General features: G+C 41.1%; 1 protein-coding gene across 8 annotated transcripts in view; it reads right to left on the reverse strand.

Moving 5' to 3' along the window:
• LOC147253792 (adenylate cyclase type 3-like) overlaps positions 1–26,696 on the reverse strand; it is a 79,643-nt gene that overhangs the window by 45,522 nt on the left and 7,425 nt on the right. For all 8 annotated transcript variants that reach the window (XR_015118600.1, XR_015118599.1, XM_086219089.1 and 5 more), the window contains exons 3-7: positions 26,037–26,186; positions 18,149–18,279; positions 16,952–17,063; positions 5,577–5,704; positions 3,614–3,772 (exon numbers count right to left, since the gene is read on the reverse strand). Coding sequence is in view for 6 of the 8 variants with exons in the window: in XM_086219089.1 (XP_086075215.1) it covers positions 3,614–3,772; positions 5,577–5,704; positions 16,952–17,063; positions 18,149–18,279; positions 26,037–26,186 (680 nt within the window). In the remaining 2 variants the exon portion in view is untranslated. The remainder of the gene's footprint in view (positions 1–3,613; positions 3,773–5,576; positions 5,705–16,951; positions 17,064–18,148; positions 18,280–26,036; positions 26,187–26,696) is intronic.

Here is a 26,696-nt window from a genome sequence, read left to right on the forward strand (position 1 = left end):
GGCTCCCTAAAAATGTTGGCTCACGTTATAAAAAGAAAAGTTGATTACAAATGTAATTTTTTCAACAAGACATGAACTGCTAAATATTTCTAAACAGAAGTCAAAGGTAAAGCCGTGCTCTTTGTTTGTGGTCCACAAGTCGCTGAGTTTAAGGATTATATTCTGAATTGCACCTGCGCCACAGACTGGATTTTGCCCACTGAGCAAGTAAACTGGACATCAAAAGCACTTATTGCTTTTGGTATGAATTTGATTATTTGTTTATCTTTAACATACTGCAACACACGTTTTTCAGTGTTTATGAAGATTAGCAAGTTAAAAATAAAATATAACAGTGATGTAATGATGATCTTTAAGACTGTTTTTTTTTTACTTTTATAGGATTATCTTGACCACAATTCATAAATTTACATAAATATTCACAAAATATTCTTATACTTAAGATTACCAGTAGCAGCTAATCAAAACATATAATTTACTGCTTATTTACAATGGGAGAAAACTAATATTGATCAGAATTAATTTTTTCAAGTTATTGTTGGTTCAGCCCTCCAACACAGTTCAGATTTTTCATGCAGCTCCCTGCAGAAATCAATTGCCTAGCCCTGAATTAGAGTCTTATATTGATGCATGTAATTAAAATATGCCTTGTAACAGACACAGGATTAAACAAGACAGGAAGCCACTTGGCTCAGAAGATATAAGAGCCAAGGGGTAAAGTGTCATGAGATAACTTTTGTTGAGATGTTGCGCATTACAAATATGATTTACTTGTTTTTCAACTTAAAAATAAAGGTCAACCAAGAAGAAATTTAGAATTTTATGCTTTTTAATCTTGTGTTTAACCTTCTCTTAGTCTTGCCGTTTTTTTCAGTGTTCATAAACATAATGTTATCAGAAATTCGGCTTCTTTCAACTCATGTTGTCCATAACATTATAGAACTTTTGAGCATCATGTTGTACTGAAAGTGTACTTTGTAATGTGCTTTGAGTTCCCTACCCACATATTTTACTTTTTAACATATTCATTGGACATTCTACATCGTTCAGATTAGTTCAGCTCTTTACAGCTTCACATTCACACTAAGTTTCAGCATGAAATGCTAAATGGTGATTTTTAAAAATAAAATTCCACAAGATCTTTTCATAGTCATAGTCACTTCAAACATGTGTTGAGAATCCCAGCCTGAGGACATCTACAAGCTGAATTCAAGTCATAGCACCATCTAGTGATTACAAGAAGTAATCCTGATTGAACAAAAATTTTATTTACATCGAAATGACAAAAATTTCTTTCAAAAATTGTCCCCACAAAATGTACTTCTCATGGATTTTTTGGATGATTTCGAAAAGACTAAGGAACTCTCTCCTTCAGAGCTTTCTAGATTCTGTGTGTCCTCTGATAAGTTTCCAGGAAAAACCTCAATAAAGTGCTAATAGTGATGATAAATGGGAAATTTCTTGCCAGAACCAGTTTCTTCAACGACAACGACAAAAACAAAACAATACAATATTAATCTCAAAGACACTCAAAATACAGAAAAAAATCCTTTGAAATTCATGTACTGGGATTCAGTTTGAGGAATGGGTGTCTGCAGGTGCAACGGCTTACTCTGCTCCAAGCTTTTCCAATTTAATTGCAGGATGTGCTTGCTCATTGAGAATTGTTGGTTGTAAATTCATTAAAGGAGTGTGGTACTAAACCTGCTCTACTTGTTAAGTGTCATGAGATAAATTTTGTTGTGATTTGGCAAATTTTATTTGGCAAATAAAATTTACTTGACTTTGCTTGACTCATTTTGTGCCTCTTGAGGCCTACAAATGAGAAGAAGATCAGAACTGCAACCGCAGACTTGAAGGATGTATCAGTTTTCACTAAATGTCTAATTGCAGTCACTGCTTCACATATTGAGTGATGGATCCCTTAGCTTAATGCAAGAACCTATCTCCTGATTGTGAGCAATATACTACTGTCCAACTGAATTACTGTTCAACCAGATTTGCTCAGCTGACTTGGAGAAAGGAATTGTATTAACAGCAATAGCCCCTGGAAGTGTTTCATCTATGCTTCAGTCAACATAATGCACGTATGGGCAACATCTAATACATGATGCTTCATGCATCTCTGGATGAAAACCAGAAATTGTTTGACTTTTGGCTAAATTCTGTTAAAACACATATTCTAACTTGTTCTGAGACCTTTACATTAGAGGTTGATTAGTATGTCTCATACCTGCTTCATGCATCTCTGGACGAAAACCAGATATTTGACTTTTGGCTATATTCTATCAAAACACCTGTTTTTCGATCAATAACTAAGATCTAACATTCTGTTTTTAATTTACTCTGAGACCTTTTCATGAGAGGTTGTTTCGTGTGTCTCAATACATTTATGTTTCAACACTGATGGCACCATGCTGAGATTGTATCTGCTAGGTTTAGTAAAATTTTACAATTTAACAAGACATGGTGAAATACTTCCATCCATCCATTGTCTTCCTCTTATTCCTGTTAAGGGTCGCGGGGGGCTGGAGCCGATCCCAGCGGTTAAGGGCAAGACACCCTGTCAGGTCGCCAGTCCATCGCAGGGCCAACACATAGAGACAGACAACCATTCACACTCACAGTCATACCTACGGTCAATTTAGAGTATCCAATTAGCTTAGTCCCCAATTGCATGTCTTTGGATGGTGGGAAGAAGCCAGAGTACCCAGAGAGAACCCACGCAGGTACGAGAACAAACAAACTCCACATACGCCTGAGCCAGGACTTGAACCCGGTGACTTGACTCGAACCTTCTTGCTGTGAGGCGACAGCGCTAACCACTGAACCACCGTGCCACACCACTGAAATACCTAATTTTGCCAATTTCAGTGTCATGTGTCATTCAGTGGCTTGTCACGAGAACCGATACTTCGGTACCAAGTCGGTACTAAGATGTGACGGTACTGACTTTTCTAGAATACCTGAAGTACCGGTGGTACCGAGGAGCCAGATCTGGCCGCTTCTTTAGCGGTGATTTTTGGCTGTCAATGAGCGATTATCTGGCAACCCTCCCACAGTGCTGACCACGCATCTGGGTCGTCAACTACAGCGACAGCTGCCCCTCAATTAATTGAGAAGAAAAATGCCAAAAGTCACGAATGGAAATACTTTGGATTCGAGGCTGATGAGGAGGGATTACTTATTGATCCACAAACAACGATGTGCAAAAAATACCGTCACCGTACCACGGCAAGGGGGAGCAACACATCAAACTTGGCAAAGCATTTAAAAGACAAACATCCAGATTTGTACAAAGAATTCAAGGTGAGTGCATTTGAATTCACATGTTATCATTGTTGCTCATGGGAAAATGGCTTTATGGCTGTTTTTTTCTTTTTTTTAACTTATCAAATTGAGGTTGCACCTCTTTGGCTAGACGTATTTGAGAACTCTCTCAAAATGGGCTCCTCCCTCCTACATTTCATGAATCACCAATAACATTGATATTAAATATAGATAAGAATGTCACTAAGCCAAAAAGCCAGAGGATAATAGCACTATGATGTAATGACATATTTTGCACCAATTTTAGACACAGAACAATTGGATGGAATGAATGTGTTCTTACCCTGGTATCCCTCCAGCCTCCATTTTGTTGGCCACAGTGACATCAGTTGACCACACATCATACTGCCAGCGTTTCTGACCCAGCACTCCCCCAAGGACTGTACCACTATGCACTCCAACCCGCATGTCAACATCTGTCTGAGTTTTCTCACGCACATACCTGTAATTGATTAGCAGAGATGCTCCATTAAATTAAGTAGCATGCAACATAAATATTAAGCTTGTTTAACTTTATAATCAATGCAATGTTATGATCAAGTTCTCATTCAAAAACTGCCAGCCGTGATTCTCAAACTACATGTACATCATTGTACTTATCATTCCTACACAGAGAATTGATCAATATAGACATGAGCAGAGGTTACAAACAAATCTCACAAAACTGCAAAATAACAAACAGGCAGGTGAAGAAAAGACACATCGAAAGAGTGGAGAAACTAAACTGAATAGATGATCCAACAATGACAATAGAGAGAAACAAACTAAAATACAAACTGAAGTAATCACATAACAAAAACTGCTGTTCCTGAGGGCAGAGAAGGAGCTGATACATAAGAAATACTAAGAACAGGACCGTGGATGATGAAGACTGAAAACAGATGAGACACTGGTAGGAAAATAGACATTGACCAGAAGAACAGCAAAGAGACAAAAAAGGGCAATGATTTTAAAATAAAAGAGAAACAAACAACTACACGGGAACAATTAAATAACACTAAAATGTAAAGTGAATCCATAAAGATATAGACTTCAAAGAGTCCAAAACATAAATAAGTCCTGAAGTAAAAATCCACATGGTCCAAGTGGAACCGTCACATTGTGTACATAAGTTTTGTTGGTATCATGAACTTGAGGTACAGCATAATCAAAGGATTGTTATTAGACAACGATGGCATCTCATCACATGCAGCCACATATTCGTTTAAAAAAATGGCTTATGGTAAATATCAGGAACATAAGTTTAATTAAATATTAAATCAATATTGTAAAGAGTAACATCTGGGACTGATCCATTAAGTAAATGATAAAGATAACTTTGCCCCGAATACCTGGTAATCCGACAGTCTAAACAGTTCAATCTGTATTCAGACTACATTTGCTTGTAATGCAGTGATGCAAAGGATTACTTCTGTAATACAGTGTGTAATTTAAAAAATCATCTTGTTGCTTGCATTTAAGTGCTTGAACTACTTGCATAATGGGAGGACAGGAAAACAAATCAAACGTGTTTTTAATGTTTGTACTCAACACTCATCTGACCTCACTTATGTGAGATAATATGACTCAGACTGGGGTGCTTGAGTTCATAGAAGGGGAGACGGACAATGTCAAAATGATGGACCATCCATCCATCCAATTTCCATACCACTTATCCATCGAAGGGCGGGGGGGGGGGGGGCTGGAGCATATCCCAGCTGACTCTGGGCGAGAGGTAGGGTACACCCTGGACAGATCGCTAATCTGTCGCTGGGACAACACATATAGACAAACAACCATTCACACTCACAGCCATACCGATGGTCAATTTAGAGTTGACGATGAACCTAACTTGCACAGCTTTGGACTGTGGGAGGAAGCAGGCATACCCGGAGAGAACCCACGCAGGCACAGGGAGAATATGCAAACTCCACACAGAGAAGCCTCAGAGAACCTTCTTGCTTTGAGGCGACAGTGTTAACCACTGCACCACTGTGCCGCCCCCCACCCCACCCAATGATTGCCATTGTCTGATGTATCTTAGAGAGACCAAAACTAAAATAAATCTTGTAAAAGCTTGTATCAGAATCAGATCAAGGTTAATTATCCTCATTACAAACCAATATTTAGTTTGCTTTATTTTACAACTGCAGAAAATCAATGTTAGCACATCAGTGATCAGTTCCACACTGACCATGTGATTATCCAATTATATCACATAAACATGTAGCTGACAATGATCTGAGGCCAAGAAAGGTTGTACTCACGAGATAGCCTCCACCATGGCCAGGCCCATCATAATGGAGCATGCAGCATGGTCATCCCTGTAGTCTGGCAGTCCACAGATACAATAGTAGCAATCTCCCAGGATCTTGATCCTTAGCTGGTGATATTTCTAACCAAAATGAGCAGGTGTAGTCAGACAATTGGAATGGAAGTGAACTGGGATATAAATGGCTTTGTGACTCAGTGATAACTGGATATATCCTTTTATGGCAATGATTAGAGCGCAAATTTAGCAGGAAAAAACTTGTGAGTTTACTAGTTACTAAATATATCCAATCAATATCATATCTGGCATGTGCATTGCTGGTCACTCAAAGAAATGAAGTTTGGATGGTGGTTCAACTTTTTTGGCCACCAAACGAGTTTCTTTCTTTCACTTCATGTTGTGATCAGATGGCTCTGTCAAAGCAACTGGGTTAAAACTCAGCCTTACTGCAAATTCGGTACTTTGGTGTCAGTCAGAATAAAATTGATGTTTTGTTTTCTATTTTTATTTTTTATTTTATGGTAAGGAAATTATTACTTCTCCTTGGGACTCAGCGAGAGCAGTCGCACTCCTCCTCTATCTCCTCCTCTTCTTTTCTGTCTGAGTCTCATTCTTTGTCTCAACTTCTATCCAACGCAGCTGTGAACTCTCCACCTAAAACTAATCATGGAATTGATAAGCTAGTCTCTCAACGCTATTGACACCATATTTTTGACAAGGAAATCAGGATCGGAGGAGCCTGCCTGTCCACATGGACATAGCAAAGACATGGGCTATGTCTTTGATTCCTGGGGGAGATGGCGTGTCGCGTGCTTGACGCCACTCTCTGTGGAGGACATTGAGGACCTCTACTTATTTGGATTCATGGTTGTGGGGCTTCTCCTCCTCGGACTTGGAGGTGCCCTCACATACCGCAAAATTGGCAAGACGACGGCTGCCACCAGATCTGGATCTCCACAACTAACCGTCATTTACAATGCAATTACTGAGGTTGGCAGAGCGGGGCAACAACAGACTTTTGAACTGAACCTTGAACTGATGGAAACCATCTCGGAGCAGTTGGCCGCTCTGTGAAGAGGAAAGTGATGTTGAAGACCAGAAATTTAACTTTACAATTTGGATTGGACTGAAAGAGAAGACAGATTGGAATGTGTTCTCCTCTGCCCAAACCCAAACACAGCTTCCTTATCGGCTGCTGAAGGTCGGCCGCCCCATTGTTTATCCTCCAGGAGAACTCCATCTGCCTTGGTGACGCAAATGGCACGTACTATCTTCCCCTCCCCCGTGTGTTCCTGACCCCTGCCTCTACCCTCTCCACCTCCCTTGGGGTGGCAGCGCTGACCTTGTTGTCTGGCTGCAGGCCTCACTCTCACTTGCCTCCATTGGGACAACAGACTTTTCAAGTTTAGTGTACATACACAACAAATGTATATGTACTTGCTGTTGTTAATTCTGAAGTGTACCATTATTACGATTAACCTGTAATAATTGTGACTGTTTGTGTTAGCTGTATCAGGCATTTGAGTGTGGAATGGAATTTCCCCTTGGGATTAATAAAGTATCTATCTATCTATCTATCTATCTATTTAAGGAGAGTAAGCACAATGATCCTCCCCAGCATTCACGGAGCTTAGTAGGTCAGAAAAGACACAAAGATCACTTATAAATTACTTGAATTACTTTATCGTTCATCCGGGATGTTTGATCTCAGTGGCTCTGTTTGCAGCAGCAATGAATCTCCTGGTCAAGTCAGTGGAGAAGCCTACACCGGGAGCTGTTCTCTTAAGTTTCATCCAGCAGGTTCCTGTTAGGGCCTTTATGGGCAGCCTAACAACTGAGCGAGCTCAGGCAGATGGATTTTGGAAGACCTGACAGAGCTTGCAAAAGCAGCCATCTGAATCCAAAAGCCTAGTCCTAAAGCAGGGGCATGTTCAGGACCACTTTTGGTTTAAGATGGGTGAAGATGTCACACTCACTGAGAAACCTGTAAAGAGCTCCAATTTCCTTAGGAGGCTGGCTATCCCAAAAAGCGTCTGCTCAATTGGCCTGTACAGTTCAGAGAGCAACTTGCACACACATCACACACACATCACGGAAGAGTACAAGACAACTAAAGTGATGACAAGGCAGTGTGGCAGGCAGAAATCACAGTTAAGACAGGGTTCTGAGGAGCACTTAAAGCATGCAAACATTGTGGGCACTGTGAACCAAGTAAGGCTGGGCCTTGGCTGCATGTCATAAACAAGCTGGAAGGAGGAAAAGCAAAGGAGAGGAGAGGCATGGTGCAGAAGGAGATTCAGGCAGTAGAGGAAGAGGGCAGGCAAGGCAGGGCAGTAGCCATGAGCCGGCAGGGCAGCTGAACCCCATGGGACAGTGTGTGGGGAAGATCCCTCACTTGGAAGGACAATTAGAACATGGAGGGACATCGTATAAAGTTCTTTCTCCTCTCTTCCGTGTACGACATGCTGCAAACACCAACAAACCTAGGTGGAGATTGGCAGATGATCCCAGCTGTGTCGTATGTGGAAAACCAGCAAACTTTGAACACATCCTGTCATCCTATCGAGCAAGCCTGACAGACAGGAGATTTAGATGGCGGCATGATCAGATGCTGGCGCAATTTGGCAATGGACAGAAAAATGAAAGGAAACGGAGGACCACCAATACCCAAGCCAAAGGCCCTTGCTTTATTTCCTTCCTCAGGCCAGGAGAGAGGGCAGGCAAAAAAGATGGGGGGCACAGGGATCCTTGGCACAGCAAAGCAATGGTATATGAGAGTTGGCATCAAAAGATAAAGCAAATTTCCAGAAGTGACTGATGTCACAAGCCTCCGTCCAGATATTGTGCTCCTAAGCTTCCAAACAGGTGGCCCTCATCGAACTGAATGTGCCCTGGGAGGAAAGGATTGACAAGGCACACGAGGGTAAGTGGGGTAAATATCAGTCCCTCATCCTGGAGAGCCAGAAGAGGGGGCAGAGAGCCTGGAACCTACCAGTGGAAGTCGGTTGTAGGGGCTTTCCAGGACAATCGCTCTGGAGTGCAGTGGGAACCCTTGGGGTGAAAGGGTCAACCCGCAAGAACCTGGTGAAAAATATCACAAGGCAGGTAGACGCAAAATCCAGGTGGCTTTGGCTGAAGAAAGGCGAACAGTGGCTAAACCAGGCTGGCAGGGGAGGGGGGGGGGCAGAGCTAAGTGTGGAAGACCTGAAGGGCTGAGGGAGCAGTTCCAGGACGCTGGTTTTGCTGTCAAGCCCCACGGAGGTATCATGGGCTAGCTGATGAAACGCCAAAGATGTGGGGTGACCACTTGAAAACCCTTGGCTGATGGGCCTAATGGTGTAAGCACTATTAGTGGTAAAATTGGGAAGCCTCCACATGATAAACTGCCAACTCTCAGGTTTGATCTCATGCGCAAAAAACATGGCATTCAAACCTGAAGAGCAAACATATGAATCTACCGGACCCAGGACCGTCTTGATCGTTTTTGTAAATGGCACATTCTCGTGGCGAGTAATGAAAAACACAGCAAGCAAATTTTTTTTTTTTTTTATCTCTTGGCCTGGGATTTGCAAATGCAAATGCAAATGCAAAAAAAATTAGGTTGCAGTTAAATGTTTGGATTGGAGGGACTTCCGGTGGGATGGTGTCGAGCATGGATGTCTGAGTGTTGCGCTCCCTGAAAACCAACTTAAAAACTCCGTCCAGACTCGAATAAGTCTGTTATAAATAAAACTATTTGGGACATGGACGGAGCTTTAATCAAGGTAAAGAACAAAAGAAACCCAGATAGACCTGGTAGAGAAGCAAGGTGACAAACCAAAGAAAAAGATAAGCTATCAACCGAAACTAGCGTCATGACTAGCTTGGACACGATTAGCAAACAAATCCAAAGTGTGAAAGACAAACTTAAATCTGAATTCAAGACATTTAAAGAAGACCTAGTGAAGCAAATGAAGGACGACCTGGCTGAATTCAAGGACGACATCCATCAGAAGCTGACAAAAGTCGTGGCCAAACTCAGAGAACAAAATGAAAAGATCGATGCTACACTGACTCGCACGGAGGAGATGGAGCAGTGGCGCTACGATATTAACGACTCGCACGGAGGAGACGGAGCAGTAGAGCTACGATATTAACGACACGCTTGAACAGTTAATTCAAAGACAAGAGAGGATGGCTGATAAACTAGAGGACTTGGAATTGAGATCGAGACGAAACAACATGAGGATCTTTGGCGTTCCGGAGGGCATGGAGCCTCAAAGCGGCTCCGTAGCTAAGTTTGTAGACACCTGGCTGCGGAAGGAGCTGGGACTCAACACGGAGATGCAGATTCAAAGGGCCCACAGAGCAACTGTCCCTAAGCCTGATCCAGGCCAACCCCCAAGGTCTATTGTGATTAACTTTCAACAATTCAACACAAAGGAGTCGGTGCTGAAAAAGCCATGGGAAAAGAGAGATGTTAAACTTGGGGACCACCGGATTTATTTTGACCATGACTACATGGTCAAAATGCAGCAGTGTTGGGATTCAGAGCCCATGTGCAGACGAATGTCATTTTCTTCCTCCCTCTGTTCCACGTGGAGATGGGACAGGACAAAGACCAATAAAAACTTTCCCGGCAGCCACCAGGTTGAGGTGTGGCAATCCTCTTCAAACGGGGAAAACCACTACTCATTGGCTGAGAGCCCAGAGGGTCCACGCTACGTCATCATCAGCGGTGGACCTATAAAACCAGATACACTGCCGAAAAGCTTCGCTTTTTCCCAAGTATGCTAATTTCACCAAGTAGCGTCTGCCGAAAGGGAGCAACTACCACGTGTCTCCCCTTGTTCCTCTCTTTTGTTCGTGGAGCCGCAGTCTACAACTCGCGGGACGAGTCAAGTCCACAGACTTCACTTTCGATTCAGTCACTTGACCGCGGTTCTCCTCATCCCCTAACACGGAGAATCCACGCATCCCTTTTTTTTTTCTTTTTGACTTTGTTTTTGGATCCAAGGGAGACAACCCCCCCCCCCCCCCGATCTCCTCTACCCTGCAGAAGGACGCAAGTTTTGTCAGGACGTGTTGCTCAGGACAATTCCCCGACCCAGTCGACCGCGGAGGCGCATATCCGAGCCAAGGAACGGACCCTCTGCAAGCGCCATCTCCATCTCTGCCTCGGAGCGGAGCAACGATAGTAAGGCATTAATGTGTCTGGGCAGCGATCGTTGTCAAGAGTGTGAGAGTAAACGCTGCAAGTGAACGAGCCGCCGAGCTCTCATCATTGTATTACTGTCACTGTGTCGTTGTGCTGTGTTAACTCTGTTGTATCAGACGGGCCCGCTGAGCCCTCAGTTTTTGATCATCAAGAGGTACCACTGTTTGGTTTCCACAGCCGAGCTGAGTTCATGATCGGTAGCCGTCTATGAAGTTGAAAGAGCTGTAAACTCGTCTGTGGAAGCGCACGTACCAGACTCGGTGGAAACCTGTACGCGCGCACATGGCGAGCGGGAGCGAGCTCGTTGTCTTTGTCGGTGCCATTTAATCTGAATTTACAGCAAGGTTAGATCTTTCCTTTCCTCCCCCACTCTGCTCCCACTTTTCACACCTCCACACACGTGACTAGGACTCTGCAGCCTCCCTGCCCCCCACCCCTTCCTACTCAGCGGAAGTCAGGGCGGCCATTTTGGCTCTATTCGTCCTAGTCCGCCATTTTGGGTCAGTTACCCTGACCCGCTCGGGTGCGCACGCGCACCCTCCATCCCTCTCTCTCGCTCTCTCTCTCTCTCTCTTACACACACACACACACACACACCCTTGACAGAAGTAGATGTCAGATAATAGTCCGTAATTGTGAAAATATACCTATTGATTATTGCTGTGTTAATTGTAAAAATAATATTGTGATAATAAATGTGTTATATTTTGCAACAATTCGACTCCTGGTTTTATTGTGTGTGGATTGAACTTTGATTGCTGGTTTGATTGGGTCAGTGCTCGGAATCACACCTTCTATTTGATTGAGACTGAATAGACCTGATAGTAATTGATTTTAATGAAATAATTAATTGTTCAATTTTAATTGATTCAATAGTTGTTGAATTTGGCCAAGCAAATTTGACAATTTGTTTACCCTGTTCACCTTTGAGGTCGATAACAGAGGATTGGCTGTTCCCTGATTCCAGGGTGGTGCCCCGTTAATAGATTATATTGAAATAATCATATTTAATAATTGATTATTTTCTTCATAGTTTAATTTAAGATATCGCCAATCCTCTCCCCCCTTTACGAGCCCTAACATTTTGGTGCCCCGTGTGAGGCCTAACACCTACAGCAGCAACGCAAATCATATGCTGGCATCAAAAAAGCATTAAAGAAAGAGGGAATACGCTTTCAAACACTGCTAAACAAGATCCAAATTCATTCATTGAGTGCGGCGTGAAGACCTACGCCACAGCGGCTACCGCGGCAATCGACATGGAGAAGAGAGGGTACCGAGTAGATGATCTAACATCTGCCACCGGGACCACCGACACTGCTGAATGGCGTCAGGGATTGGATGTCAGCATCTGGAAGCGAGTGGAGGGTAACCAGATGACCAGAAGAGCAAGAAACCGCCTACAAAAATGTAATCGCATCAACAATGCTTAAAAAGACGAGCACATGAGTATAACAGTTCATTATTGGTTCGTCGGTTTTCGTTCAAGTTGCTTGTTATACTAATGGGTTTCGTGGTGCAATCATAATGTTGGTTGAGTAGGGAAATTGACTTCAGACGGGAAGGGAATAGGATGAGGGTGAGTAACCTGATTTCTATTTGGGGGCCCTTACTTCTTGAAAGGTCATCCCTCTTAAGGTAAAAGAGAATCAACAAAAGGGAGAGGTTGATATCTTTTTTTTGGAAGTCGGATGTGGTGGTGAGGATTCGTTCACTTCTTAAGTTCGATTTGTTATGGCTCGAATGTTTTTGTTTTTGATTATTTTTTGTATGAGGGGGAGGTGTTACAAGTTTGTTAAAGAGCAATATATTAATGAGTGAAAAACGAGCAATACCAGTCCTGTTGTTAAATGTTAACGGTCTGGGAAATCCAATTAAAAGGTCTAAAATAAACACTGATAAACCTTTTACAAGAAACGCACCTCACAGAAGCTGAACATGAAAAATTGAAGGGATTTGGATTCAGACATACTTATTACAGTTCACATTATAATACACGTAAGAGAGGAGTAGCAATTTTGATATCCAATCACATTCAGTTTGACTTTCATAAAGAAATATAAGATCCAGATGGACAATATATAATACTAAAAGGAACAATAGATCAAACAACAGTAACATTGGTGAATATATATATGCACCACCCAGGAGTAATAAGATGTTCTTTAAATCACTTTTCAATGTAATAGTTGAGGAGACAGAGGGTGTGTGTACTGTATATGTGGAGAGGATCTTAATGTGATTTTGAACCAAATAATGGACACAGCTAGCAAAAAAAGACTACATGGCTCACTGCCCAGTTTTGTTAAAAATACCTGGAATGATATTGGTTTTACTTATGTGTGGGGAGAGCTACATCCTAAGCAGAAGGATTTTACACACTATTCTGCAACACATAAGGTGTACTCTAGAACTGACTTTTTTATTGTACAAAAAGAAAATCTGGATCTAATAGAGGGTTGTTGTATTGGGGTATCTGATGTGTCGGATCACAGTGCTGTTTATATGAATGTCAATTTGAGGGGGAGACGAAAAAAAACTATCTGGAGTTTCAACCTAGGAATATTAAACCACAACTCGATAAAAGATCAGATGAAAAGAAAAATACGTAATTACTTAGAAGACAATGATAAAGGTAATACAAGCCCGGAAATAATATGGGACGCCTTAAAAGCTGTTTGGAGGGGGAGACTTATTGCTGTCACAAGTAACATGAAAAGACAAAGAACAAAACAATATGAAGAACTCACCAATAAACTAAAACAATTAGAACAACGCCACAAATATCTTATAGAAGGTGAGGTCCAGAAACAAATGAAAGAGTCACACCAAAAAAATAACCATCTGCTACATTATGAAGCTGAGCTCAAAGCCAGATACCTGAAACAGAACTTTAATGAATCGGGTCCTAAAGCGACCAAATTACTGGCGAGAAGACTAAGGAAGCAGCAGGTAGATTCGATGGAAACAGCACTCTATGATTCTAAGTTGAACGCAATCATTAAGGAACCAAAAGAGATTGAAAATATTTTCAGGAAGTATTATCAAGAATTATACAGCCAATCAGTAACAATAACTCAAAAGGATATGGATAATTTTTTAGATACTCTTGACTTGCCATCAATAGGGACAATTCAAAATGAGAATATAACAAAAACAATAACTAATGAAGAAGTTCAAAAATCAATTAAAAATTTAAAAAATAATAAGGCACCTGGAAGTGATGGATTCCCTGTACAGTGGTACAAAATATTTCAAAAAGAATTATCCCCATGGTTGCTCAAGACGTTTAACTATGTTATTGACACAGGCAAAATCCCTCCCTCATGGAGAGAAGCGATAATTACGGTCCTACTGAAACCAGAAAAGGACAGGAAATACTGCCAGAATTATAGGCCAATATCCATGTTAAATATAGACTACAAAATATTCACTTCAATTATATCGAACGGACTCAAATAATTTATAATAGACATTATAAATGAAGATCAAACAGGTTTCGTTCCAGGCAGACAAACACAAGACAACATCAGAAGGACTTTGCATATTATTGATAAGATTAACAAAAACAATATACCATCTGCACTAATCAGCTTGGATGCTGAAAAAGCATTTGATCGGGTAAACTGGGAATATCTATATAAAAAATTAAGAAAATTTGGATTCATTGTGAAGGCAGTTAAAATTATCTCTTCCCTGTACAAAAAAATCTACAGCTAGAATAAAAGTGAATAGCTCCCTTTCAGACTGTATCAATATAGAAAGAGGTACCAGACAAGGTTGCTGCCTAAGTCCAACGCTGATCGCTTTATACATAGAACCTTTGGCTCAGATAGTCAGGCAAAACAAATTCGTCAATGGAATAAATCAATGAACAGCAGCACATCATCAGCTTATTTGCCGATGACGTCCTTATATATCTACATGACCCAGGAAATTCATTTTCTCCACTGGTGAGAATGCTGGAACAGTTCAGAACATATTCGGGATACAAATAAATATTTCCAAAACACAAATACTAATGTTAAATTTTTACCAAGTCAAGAATTAAAACAATTCCAATTAAATTGGGAAATGAAAACAATCCGATAGTTAGGAATAAATATCCCTAAAAATCTCATGAACCTGTATGAAAGAAATTATGAGAACATAGACAACATAATTAGGAAGGATATTGAACGGTGCTTTACATATCCCATGGGACTGAATGAGAGAATAAGGACAATTAAAATGAACATATTGCCACACCTATTGTATCTATTTCAGTCCTTACCAGTCCAAATTCCAGAAACTCAGTTCAACAAATGGGATAAACTCATATCAAGGTTCATATGGCAAGGAAAAAGACCTAGAATAAGAACTGTACTCTTCAACTTTCCAGGGATAGAGGGGGAATGGCGCTCCCAAACATGAAAGAATACTTCCATGCAGCCCAATTAAGACCATTACTATATTGGTGCAGTGATGATTATTTAGCATGATGGAAGGACATTGAAATTCAAAAACAGTTTCCAATTCAGACACTTATTGGCGAGAGAGAGATATCCCCCAAGATAGCAAAAAATATCGATATAAATAGGACTATGACATTTATTTTGGAAAAGTGGTTTGAAATAAGTCAAAAACTGAAACTAGGGAATGAAGTTGCATTTCTGAAGTGGATAGCATTTGATAGTGATTTTTTACCTTGTGAAATGGATATGACATTTAAACAATGGTCAGAAAAAGGATTTAAAACTATGTTTATAATGACAAAGAAGGGATGTGTCAGACAATTTGAGGAACTTAAGTCTTATGACTTAACAAATAAGGATTTTTTTCAGATATTTACAGCTAAAACATTATTATAATAAAAAGATTAAAAAAAATATTAACACCAACACAGCCAATTATTAAAATTATAATCCAAGCATATAAAATGAAAATCCCAACAGCTATCTCGATCCTGTATGATTGTCTGATGCAGACCAAGAATGAGTCGACAATACATATTAAAACAAAATGGGAGACTGAAACTGGAGAAATTATTTCTGCTGAGATATGGAATTACATGTGGAAGACCCATCAGTCAACGACACAGTCCTTAGGCTGGAGGGAATTTGTGTGGAAAAACCAAACCAGATATTTTATAACCCCTCTTATCACAAGTAAACAATTGTTGAAGGAACAAATGTGCTTGAGACTGTGTAAGGACAAGCACTCAAACCACACTCATATGTTTTGGAAGTGCCCCGTGATTCAGATATTCTGGAAGAAGATACATAAAATTATCTGCAAGATGTTGGACTTCAAAATTCCTTACTCATGCTGCACTATGTACCTCGGATGCTTAAAGGGTTTTGTACATGAAAGTGATCAAAATTTGGTAAAAATCTTACTAGCAGCTGCCTGGAAGGCAATCACAAGGAACTGGCTGAGACCGAACGCACCAAGTGTGGGAGAGTGGACTGTCATTGTAGAAGGTGTGGAGATTATGGAGAGGCTCACATATAAACTGAGGTTGAAGTTGCATAGTTTCGAGAAGGACTGGGAAAAGTTACTTGTTTATGAGCAAAAGATCGATCAGTAAGTATGATTGAGTGTAGCTATAAATGAAGAATAGTAACACCCCCCCCCCCTTTTGTGTTTTTGTTTTATTATGTCTTTGTTTTTTGTATTTTTTTTGTTCAATTTGTTGTGGCCACAAATTTTTTGTTTATTGTAAATATTGACAAATAAAAATTAAGTTAAAAAATGTTTGGATTGAATGAAAAGGGGGAGAACCTTTTTTTGGCTAGAGTGAAACCCCTGTATTATTAAAAAAAAAATGAACTGTGACTTGAGCCACACACTCCCATCCCCCTAAAAAAAAAAAACATCCACACAACTTTCTTTCAATTTAATGAAGTGTCTGTTTAAGACAGAATAAACAGTCTGTATGTTTTTTTAATTGAAAATTACAAATATATTTTATGTATTTCTGTATTAATTACTTTCACACAAAGAACTTTGTTTTCTATTTTTAAGCCTATTTTTTTGTGAATGGAATATTCTATTTACATGTATCAATAAATATTTTGTGTGTATATATAGTATATATATATAATTATAAATAATTAGTTTATATCATGATGTGACATTTATACATAACTCATATCATGTGATCTGTTATGAAGTAGTAATGTTAAACTTACTGCTGCCAGTTTGTCAAATCGAGCGAAGAGTTCATTGAGCAATTTAACCAGCTCCTGAGCACTGCATGATGATGAAAGCTGGGTGAAGCCGACAATGTCTGCAAACAAAATACTACACAAGAGACAAGAAAGCCTATTAGAACAGTAGAGCATGCTAATATTATCATTCATTATAGGCATCTATGTTGTTGGGCAGGTCAGGTAAATGCCCTTCTCTTTGAAAAAAATTCAGAGACATTCCCTCCCCTGTTTAAAAGTCAAAATGCTGCAGAAATATTCATTAGAAAGAGAAATCGGGTTTCTGCAGCCAATTTGCTCTCGAACTACTACTTCAACTATTTTGAGAACCTCACTGTTGAGATCTGTAACCACAGACGTTACTGCACATCACATAATATGTGGCCCTCTCCCTTACTGAATGAAATTGTGAGATATGGCCACTGAAATAATAGGCAGTGCCCCTTGAACAAATTGCCCTGCAATGGGTGGCATGGCTCAGGGGTAGAGTGGCCGTCTTGCAACCGAAAGATCGCTGGTTCGATCTTCAACCCCGGTGACCATGTCAAAGTGTCCTTGAGCAAGATACTGAACCCCTAATTGCTCCTGATGAGTAGGTTGATGCCTTGCATGCAGCCTTCACGATCAGTGTGTGTGTGAATGGGTGAATGAGATGACACTGTAAAGCGCTTTGAGTGTCGCTAAGGTAGAAAAGCGCTATATACAATGGAGTCCATTTACCTGCAGAAGTACATTGAATCTGGGACTTGTGAATTACAATTTCATTTGGCAGACGCTTTTGTCCAAAGCAACGTACAACACAATGTATATTTATAAACTAAAATCCTTTTTAATCTTCTACTGGGTCTTCATGCTCTTCTCTTCAATACATTCCTACCCTAAAAGCATCCTTGTGCGCAGACAAGTCTGCTAGGTGACAAGTTGCCTGTTGCAGATATTCTTACCTACCACATGCACACATCCTGATTAGTATTCAAGGATCCCCAGGAATTTTGTAGTGTACACAGAAAGTATAACACTACCTTAAATATGCCACATCTGCACCCATTAGGCCTTTTCAAAAATCTGCCATAAGAGTGAAACACTGGGAGTAATGCATTTAACTGTAATCTATGCCATACCACTGGGTTCACACAAAGACATCCTTGAAAATCACAGTACTACATAGATCTTACCTACCTGACATTTTCATGTCGGTACATATACATAGTATTGAACTGCTGCATCTCTTTCTGACTGGGCTCCTTCTTCATGTCTTGCAACATTTCATCTGCTATGTGCTTTGGAAGGATGGACAGCAGAAGTCGTTCCTGGGGAGAACAGAGATAGGCACAGAGACCGAGTAAATCAAAGCAATCCAAATTGCTGTTAATTTGGGCAAGGTCACTGTCACCTCACATGAACACAATATCAGGAACACCTTGAAGAAAGTTTGTCATATATAGTGTAAACACACGAAAAAAGGTCAGTGGGCACAAGGCTTGTAGGTAGATAGGCAATCCAGTAACTGAAGGGTCGCTGATTCAAGCCTCACTATATGTGTCTGTGTCTCAATGAGGCAACACAGCTTTCAGTGCCACAAAAGTACATACTTGGCAATCAAATAAAAATGCGTCCTCTAGCCTGTATCATCCTCTTCAGCCGATGGGAATGATCTGTGCCTCTCTTAAGTTTGTGAGTGACGGGCATCTCAGAGCACCCATGCATGATTTGTAGTGTGAGGGTGTTCAAGTCACCTTCCTTAATCAGGTTTATTTAGGTTAGATGGCATCTGCCAGTGTGTGCAAGCAGGCCCTATGAAAACTGCTGAGAAACTACTACGGAAAAGAAATTTCTATGAAGGATGCTTCTATCACCACAGCTGTTCCTACACACACAAATGGTATATATGTACATTATTGCCAATCAAACTGTGATTTAGGGCTATCTACAAATTAACAGGAGGGGAAAGTATTATTGTTTAAGTGGAAAATTACCTTATGTCACCACTGGCCCCGGAAGAATTTTACAAATCTTTGGTTCAGCCTGGTTTCTATCTTGAAGCAATGTATGATTTCTTTTGTTTCTTCCATTTTTATTGTGAAGGACTGTGAATAATATCAGCTGTGCCATTGGCAGAACAGAAACCACACTGGGATTCAAGGAGGATTTCCTTGGATAGTGGAAGGAGTCTCTTCATTGAGAATGCAGTCAATGATCTTCCCGGTTGTGCATACATCTGAGACACCTCTATAGTTACCTTTCTTTCTTGTCTGCCTTTTTGAAGATGACAGCAGTAACTTTATCTTTGAGGTCTGTGAGTACCCTTCAGGTTCCTGATTTGTAGAGTGGGGTGGCTTTACGTTTTCCTTCCCCCTTCTTTCAGGCATTAGTCTGACGGTGATACTTGAGCAGATGTGACAGTGGTCTGTCCAGCATTAATCTGTACAGGTCATTGCCAATGTTAAATGTGCATCAAGCAAAAGTAGTATGGTAAACTTATCAAAACCAGACAGACAGGTAGAGAGGCAACAAAGCAGCTGAACAGGCTGGCTCTGTGATTACAGCTGATGTCAACTTGGGAGGCCAGTTGCCACGGTAACTGGCAGTGACCAGATACTCTGCTTTTTGATGGCTTGGTGGCCCTAGTCTCCCAGCAGCCTCTACATCTCATTAGTATTCTGGAAGTTCCTTCCTCCTGTAGTAAAATCAGCTTTGTAGTTGTCTTTTTTCTCCATCACTTCTCACTACACATTCCTTCTATAGTATCTATCTAGTGTAAAATCCGTTAAGAGTCAGGGATATTCATCCACCCATCCATCCATTTTCCATTTTCTACCGCTTATCTTGTCAAGGGTCACAGGGGGGCTGGAGCCTATCCCAGAAGCCTTCGGGCGAGAGGCGGGGTACACCCTGGACGGGTCGCCAGTCCATCACAGGGCCAACACACATAGACAGACAACCATTCACACTCACAGCCACACCTAGGGTCAGTTTAATGTATCCAATTAGCCTAGTCACCAATTGCATGTCTTTGGACTGTGGGAGGAACATGCAAACTCCACACAGAAAGACTCTGTGCCCGAGCCGGGGATCAAGCCCGGAACCTTCTTGCCACAGCGCTAACCACTGCAACACCATGCCATCCTCACTATATATAAAATTTAATCTTTAAAATATATATTTTTTTATATTACATTATTTTTTAATCTACTGCCTTAGACACACCACAGTTACCATGAAAAGAATATTCAACCATATGGTAAAACATGTTTTTAAAAAAACATTGGGCCAATAAGGCCATATAACTTTTGTCAAATTACTTTATTCATTCTGTAAGACTTCAGATGCTACATCATTTCAAAAAAAAATTTTTTTTGCTATTTAAGAAAGAGATAGCTCAATCAGGTAACATGACATCACACACAGCATCACTCCTTCACAAGCAACCTGCAGGGCCTCTTCTGATTATGCTCTCCATCTCCTTAAAAAGTGGTAAACTTTGAGGGGGGGGGGGGGACCAGGGGCCTTATAAAACTGTGAAAAGGTGACTAAAGGTAACCTGACATGCTAGACAGTTTGTTACAGAGAACCATCAAGTAAGTCCTCTGTAGAAACTGTTGGAAAAGGACAGCTATTACTGAGCAGATGATTGAATGAACCATATGTCTATTACCATCTTTCACATTAAATTCAACCATCAAGTAAACAAATTCATGTATAAGCTAAAGCCAGTTGCAGCTGCAGAACAAGTTGCACCCTGGAACATGAAGGGGTATTGCAATTCTTAATCTGATGATTTAAAAAAAAATCTAGTATTTTTTTTCCTTCACCCTTGCTTATACTTGTTTGTGTCCATTCAGCAGGTGTCCTTGACCACCAACACAGTAAATTTCTGGTGATTCACATCTCAGTAATACTTAAACAGATGCTCATGTGGAAAGCTGATTACCTTATGGATGCAATGTACTTCAACTTCTGGTATAATCTTATCATTCAACATTTTTGTACAGCATATATGTGTTTATTGGGGATGAGAATTTTTGATGAATGGTTTGAAAAACAAAAACAATACAGACCTGATAACCCAGTGTTAACAAATCTGACATTATATATGTTTGAACACTTCAAAAGGGTGAGAGTTGGTTGACAGCCACCTTAGACATGAAAAGGATGCACACAGGACCCAAATGCAACACACGACAAATAGATGGAGAGTTTTATTGTGATTAGAATGGCGGCATTAAACACAGAGCAAAATGGCATCTTCTTCCTTCTGAAAATTGGGACTGGGATTTGGGGCATGCAGCAGAGTGGAGTAAGCAGAGGATCAGGGGGGTTAGCTTCTAAACAGGTTTTGGTATATATCTGGTTTAACAGGAAATACTCATGCTCAATTTATCAGTTTCACTGGAAGCTCAACAGGACAGATCACAGGTCAAATTCCTCTCCACAGAAACAATACAGGCAGAGAAACTGGCAATAATCTCTTAGCTGACAAATGACAGGCAACTTGTGGTTTACAAGATCAAGTTTGAGGAGGGGAATGGAGTGAGCCATTTTACTGAAATGATTGACAAAAGTGTAAAGGGGAAAGACGTGACAAAATCCAGAAAGATGTGGGACCAGGGACAATAGACAATGGTAAGTGGGTGGAGAAGACTGGCAAGGGCTTGATGGGAGGGTTTGTTTAGATTAAAGACTGGACAGGCTTTTATAAACTCTTCAATGTCTTCTTGACATTGACATCTTCTTGTTGGCCACTAGAAATGCATTTTCAGAAACTCTTTTATTCCATGAATGATGGCAGTGGATGCCAATGGATGACAGTTCAACTTGGAGGAATGGGCCCACTGAAGTACCTCTGACCTTAAAGCAGGGGAAACAAACAGACAGTCAGAGGGGCAAGCACTGGGGCCAGGCTGGTTTTCAGAGGCAGCGTTGAGTCTTAAAACCCTTTTAACGCTTTAATCCATCTTTCCTATCCCAGGAAAGAGAGGCAACAAGACAGGAGGAAGGCAGAATGGTGGCAGATTCAGGGGGAGAGTCCTCTTTCAGAAACTGGTGGGACTGGGCATCAAGCTTAATGTTACAGGAACTGGGGCAATATAACAATGTGAAGCTGAAGTGAATGAAAAAAAAGGACCAACAGGCTTAATGGGAGTTGAGTCTTTTGGCTATGCGAAATGTGTTCAAGGTTCTTAGGATCTGTTGATACAAGGAATGGGGTCTTTGTCCCCTCAAGCCAGTGTTGCCATTCTTCCAGGGCTAATTTTAATGCAAACATCTCATAGTGCCTTATGCCATCATTTTGCTTGGCAGGAGAAAGACACAGAGGAAAGATGGCACAGGGGAGTAATTTTTGATCTGAAGTAGAACTATGAGACAGAACAGCCCCCACAACAAACTGTCTTTCTGGGTCAGGAACATGCAGGATAGTGGTTTAAAATGTGCCTTTAGGAACTTCAACGCTTGATTAGCTGCAGGAATCCAGCCCCAGGAAGGTTTTCGGTAGAGCTGCCGGGGTGCTGTAACCCTGAATAAAGTGGCACTAAAAACTGGCAGATCACAGGAAATACCACAGCTGCCTAAGCTTTTCAGGAATGGCAAGCACATGAGAGCAGAAACCTTAGCAGGATCCATCTGAAGCTTCTCCTGAGCTACAATATACCCCAGGAAGGAGACATGAAATTCAAATTTCTCACTTTAATATACAGGGAATTCTCTAGGAGTGCCCATGGTGGACATACAGATTTGGATAAGAGAAGATCAGGCTATAATCAAGGTAAACAAACACAGCAAGGTTGAGCATTTTGCAAAGGATGTCGTTAACCAGAGCCTGGAATACTGTGGGGGTATTAGTTAAGTCAAAGGGCATGACCAAATACCCTCAAGTGTCCATTGGAGGTGTTAAAGCCATTTTCCACTCGTCCCCCTCCCTGATGCAAACCAAGTGTTATGGATGGCAAGCTTAGTAAAAAATGTGGCTCCCTGGAGCAGTTCCAAAGCAGTGGAAATGAGAGACAGATGGTAATGGTTCTTAACCATGATGTCAATAAGTCACTGATAGTCAATACATGGTCTGAATGACCATCTCTTTTCAACAAAGAAGAATCCAGCACCGACAGGGGAGGAGGATAGTCAGGTTTCCATTGCCTCCCTCTCAGGGCCAGAGAGGAAGAATGCTCTCCCTTTGGCTGGGGAAGTGGCTGGCAAGAGATCAACTGCCAAATCATACAGTTGGTGAAGAGACAGAGAGGTGGCCTTGGCCTTGCTGAATACCTCACATAGGCTGTGGTAACAAGTTTGGACCCTAGAAAGATCAGGCCACTTGGAGGTGGGGAAGAGAGCGGTGCAGCCACCTGTTTCAGGTAGACCCGATGACAAGCAGAGGTACAACTATGGACAACCCCAGCCAACCAGTTGATAAAAGGATTGCGGTGATGTAATCACGGGTAACCCAGAATGAGGGGAGCGAGATGAAGGCAGAACATAAAACTGAATGGTTTTATGATGATCACCAGACATGAGCAAGTAAATAGGCTCAGTTTGATGAGACAACATCCCAAGCAGGTGACTATCAAGAGCCCAAGTAGGCACTGAGCAAGACAGAGGCAGGTCACCAACCCCCAACTGCCAAACATTATTTATGATGACACCATCAGTTCAGAATCAGTGAACCTAGACAATCCTTGGGAAGTGTCAGGCAACTGAGAAGGGGCAGTTAAATAACTAAGGAGAGTTTGAAGGAAGCGGGGCTCATCTCCTGATGAACCTGCCCTTTTGCTGGGAAGTGAGAGATGAAATGACCAGTAAGAACACAGAACAGTAGAAAGTTATCCTTGCAACCTCCTTCTCTTTCTTCTGGGGATAAATTGGTGCGACTCAACTGCATAGATTCAGGGTGACTGGGTTATATTACAGACTTGGCTGTAGGGCTAACAAGGAGGAAAGGGACTGGAATTAAGAGACTGTTACTTCGGCGCGTCTCTCTTTTACAAGCTTGGATACATAGGATGATGTTGGTTGCAAGGGCAATTGAAACATTAATGTAAGATGGAAGAGCAGAGAAAACTTGCTCATCCTGAAAATAGTCCTCTAACTCATGCAGAAAAATATCATGAAGAATACCCTCGTTCCAACTGCTTAAACAGACCTTACCGTGGAGGTCAATACAGAAGTCATAAACTTCAGCCTGACCCAAACTCAAAAGACCATGAGCAACAGTAGAATGGAGTCCCAAAATTTTGCTGTCTCATTGGAAGAAACACCAAATGCAGCACAAGCAATGGTCTGTCTGTCCCATTCTGCAGTATGCAGCTCTCCCTGTCAGCTAATTGATGGTGAAAGCTACCTTGGTTTCCTCTGTGACAAATGTTAGTGCTTGTTGCAACCCAACTGCATAGATTCAGGGTTACTGGGTTGTGTTTCAGACCTGGTTTTTGAGTAAAGAAAATGGTGCAGTTGGTCAAGGATGGATTACAACCTTCAGGCTTGATGACATACTGATAAGAGCTCCAATACGTGCTTAAGAGGTTGATCTAGGTGGCCAAGGGTGGGATTGCAGTCAAGGCTGAAAGAAGAGGTGTGCACAGGGATACAGTTGAGCAACTACTGTAGTTAGCTGCTTAATTTGGCTGGAAAGGGAAGTGAGTGCCTGCTCCTGAGCTGCTGTTGTATGTTTAACAACCGTTGAGGCAGATGCTATAAGAGCCGTCATGTTGCTGTAGGATACCTTAAATACGTTCGAAGCAATTCTGGGCAGGGGGGAAGTGTGCTTGGTCCATGAATGTCCAGATTTTTCCAAAAAAGATGCACATAAGACCCAAATGTAACACACTGTAAACAGATGAAGAGTTGGTAATGACTTTTATGTGATTAGAATGTCAGCATTAAACAGCAGAGCAAAATGGCATCTTCTTCCTTCTGAGAATCAGGACTGGGGTTTGGGGCATGCAGTAGACTGGGGTAAGCAGAGGATCAGGGGAGTTAGCTTCTCAACAGGTACTGGTAAGTATTGGGTTTAACAGGAAATACTTCTGCTCAACTCACTCAGTTTCACTGGAAGCTCAACAGGACAGATCACAGGGCTCTTCATAGAGGAAGAAACAGGCAAGGTAGGCACCGGGTGATCAATCTGGAGAAGGGTGCTGGAAAGTTGTGCATAATGCAGAGCAACAATCTGGCAATAAATGAGCAGATGGAGACGCATAATATATACTGGCTTGATTGCAGCTAAGAATCCAGGTGACAGAGATGAGCTGATGAAGTCAGTGTGGCTGACTGGCAGAGTGGAGTGCAAGGCAGGGGGGAGGGGAAGAGCAAACTGTGATAAGACAACTTCTCCGATGACTGAGATGCTTGTGGGTTTAGGTCATATTCAGTGCATTTTATTACAATTATACTTTTAAATAATTCATCTAAATTTGACTTTATGGCTTTGATATTTACAGATCAAGACTTGATAGCCTACCAATGGCATAGCATATTGTAGAGGAAAACTTATTTTGTTATGTAAAGATTATTAATTAATGAATCTCACCAGAGAGTCACTTGTAAAAATCAACCAAACAAGTGAAGTTGAACCTGGACAGCTAATCTAAGATTCTCTTTAAGGTTCACTACGACATACAATGCCTCTCACATTACATATTCCCAACATACCATACTGAAATAATAATTTCCAGTCAGTAGACTGTCTGGGTGGTTTTGTTTGAGGTTCCTGTTTAATTAACAGCTTGGTTACAGGCACATAAATTCCTTGAGTGTAACAGATAGTGCTGATAATGGACAACACCTAACCTGTGATGTGAAGGGTGGCTTAATATGACCTGGAATGCAATAACCTTCCCTTCACCCATTCCACATTAAATCAAGTACACTTGTGTCTACTATACATAGATTTCACCAACTGCACCTGCCGCAGTGACCTACACTGCCATCTTAGAAACATATATAACAGACAAATGTTACAGACAAATTAATGGCTTCTACAATAATTTTGCACATTGTGGTAGTAAAACATATATTGATTGGAGCTAATGTAAACTCAATATAAACACATATGCAATACTGTTTGATCACTGACCTGTTGCTGGCTCTGCTCTTCCAGGTTGAGTTTGACCTCTAGTGACTGTCTCGCCTCAAGAAAGGCCTTGCGATGTTTCCTGTCAGCCATGTAGTAAGACATGATGCCAACCGTGATAGTACAAATATATATTATGATGTTGGCCAGAAGCTGAAAAATAAAATAGAACAAAAATTAAACAGACAGAGTTTACGGTGATTAATACAATCTACGACTAGCAGCACAATAATTTAGGACAGCACATGGGCACTCCCAATATTAATGTTAGTGGCCATTTAAAACATGGGCTTTCTCTGGACTAGCCAGGGCAATTCAGACTGAAAACAGGCAACAAAAAAAGAGACAGAATTCTTTGAAAACAGCAAGTATAATACTGCAAAATGGAAATATTTAATCTACTAGGAAAGAAGAGCACTATTTTGTATTGAAGAGTATTATTGAAAGATGGACTGTTTTACTCAATGTCAGAAAATGTGAACATTTTATTGCAAGGATGGTTAATGTGTCAGTGTTAACTTGTGGATATTAATTACTTAAATTTCTAGGCAGCTGGATTGATGAGTACAAGATAATTCAGTCAATCAACATCCTTTGGGCTAATAGATGCATGGTCTAGGCGGTCTTCGGCATGACTGTCCATTTAAAACAAAACAATTTTCA

This window comes from Aulostomus chinensis, chromosome 11 (genome assembly GCF_037954235.1).
Source record: "Aulostomus chinensis isolate RoL2024-O1b breed Wild chromosome 11, RoL_Achi_v1.0, whole genome shotgun sequence".
NCBI lineage: Eukaryota > Metazoa > Chordata > Actinopteri > Syngnathiformes > Aulostomidae > Aulostomus > Aulostomus chinensis.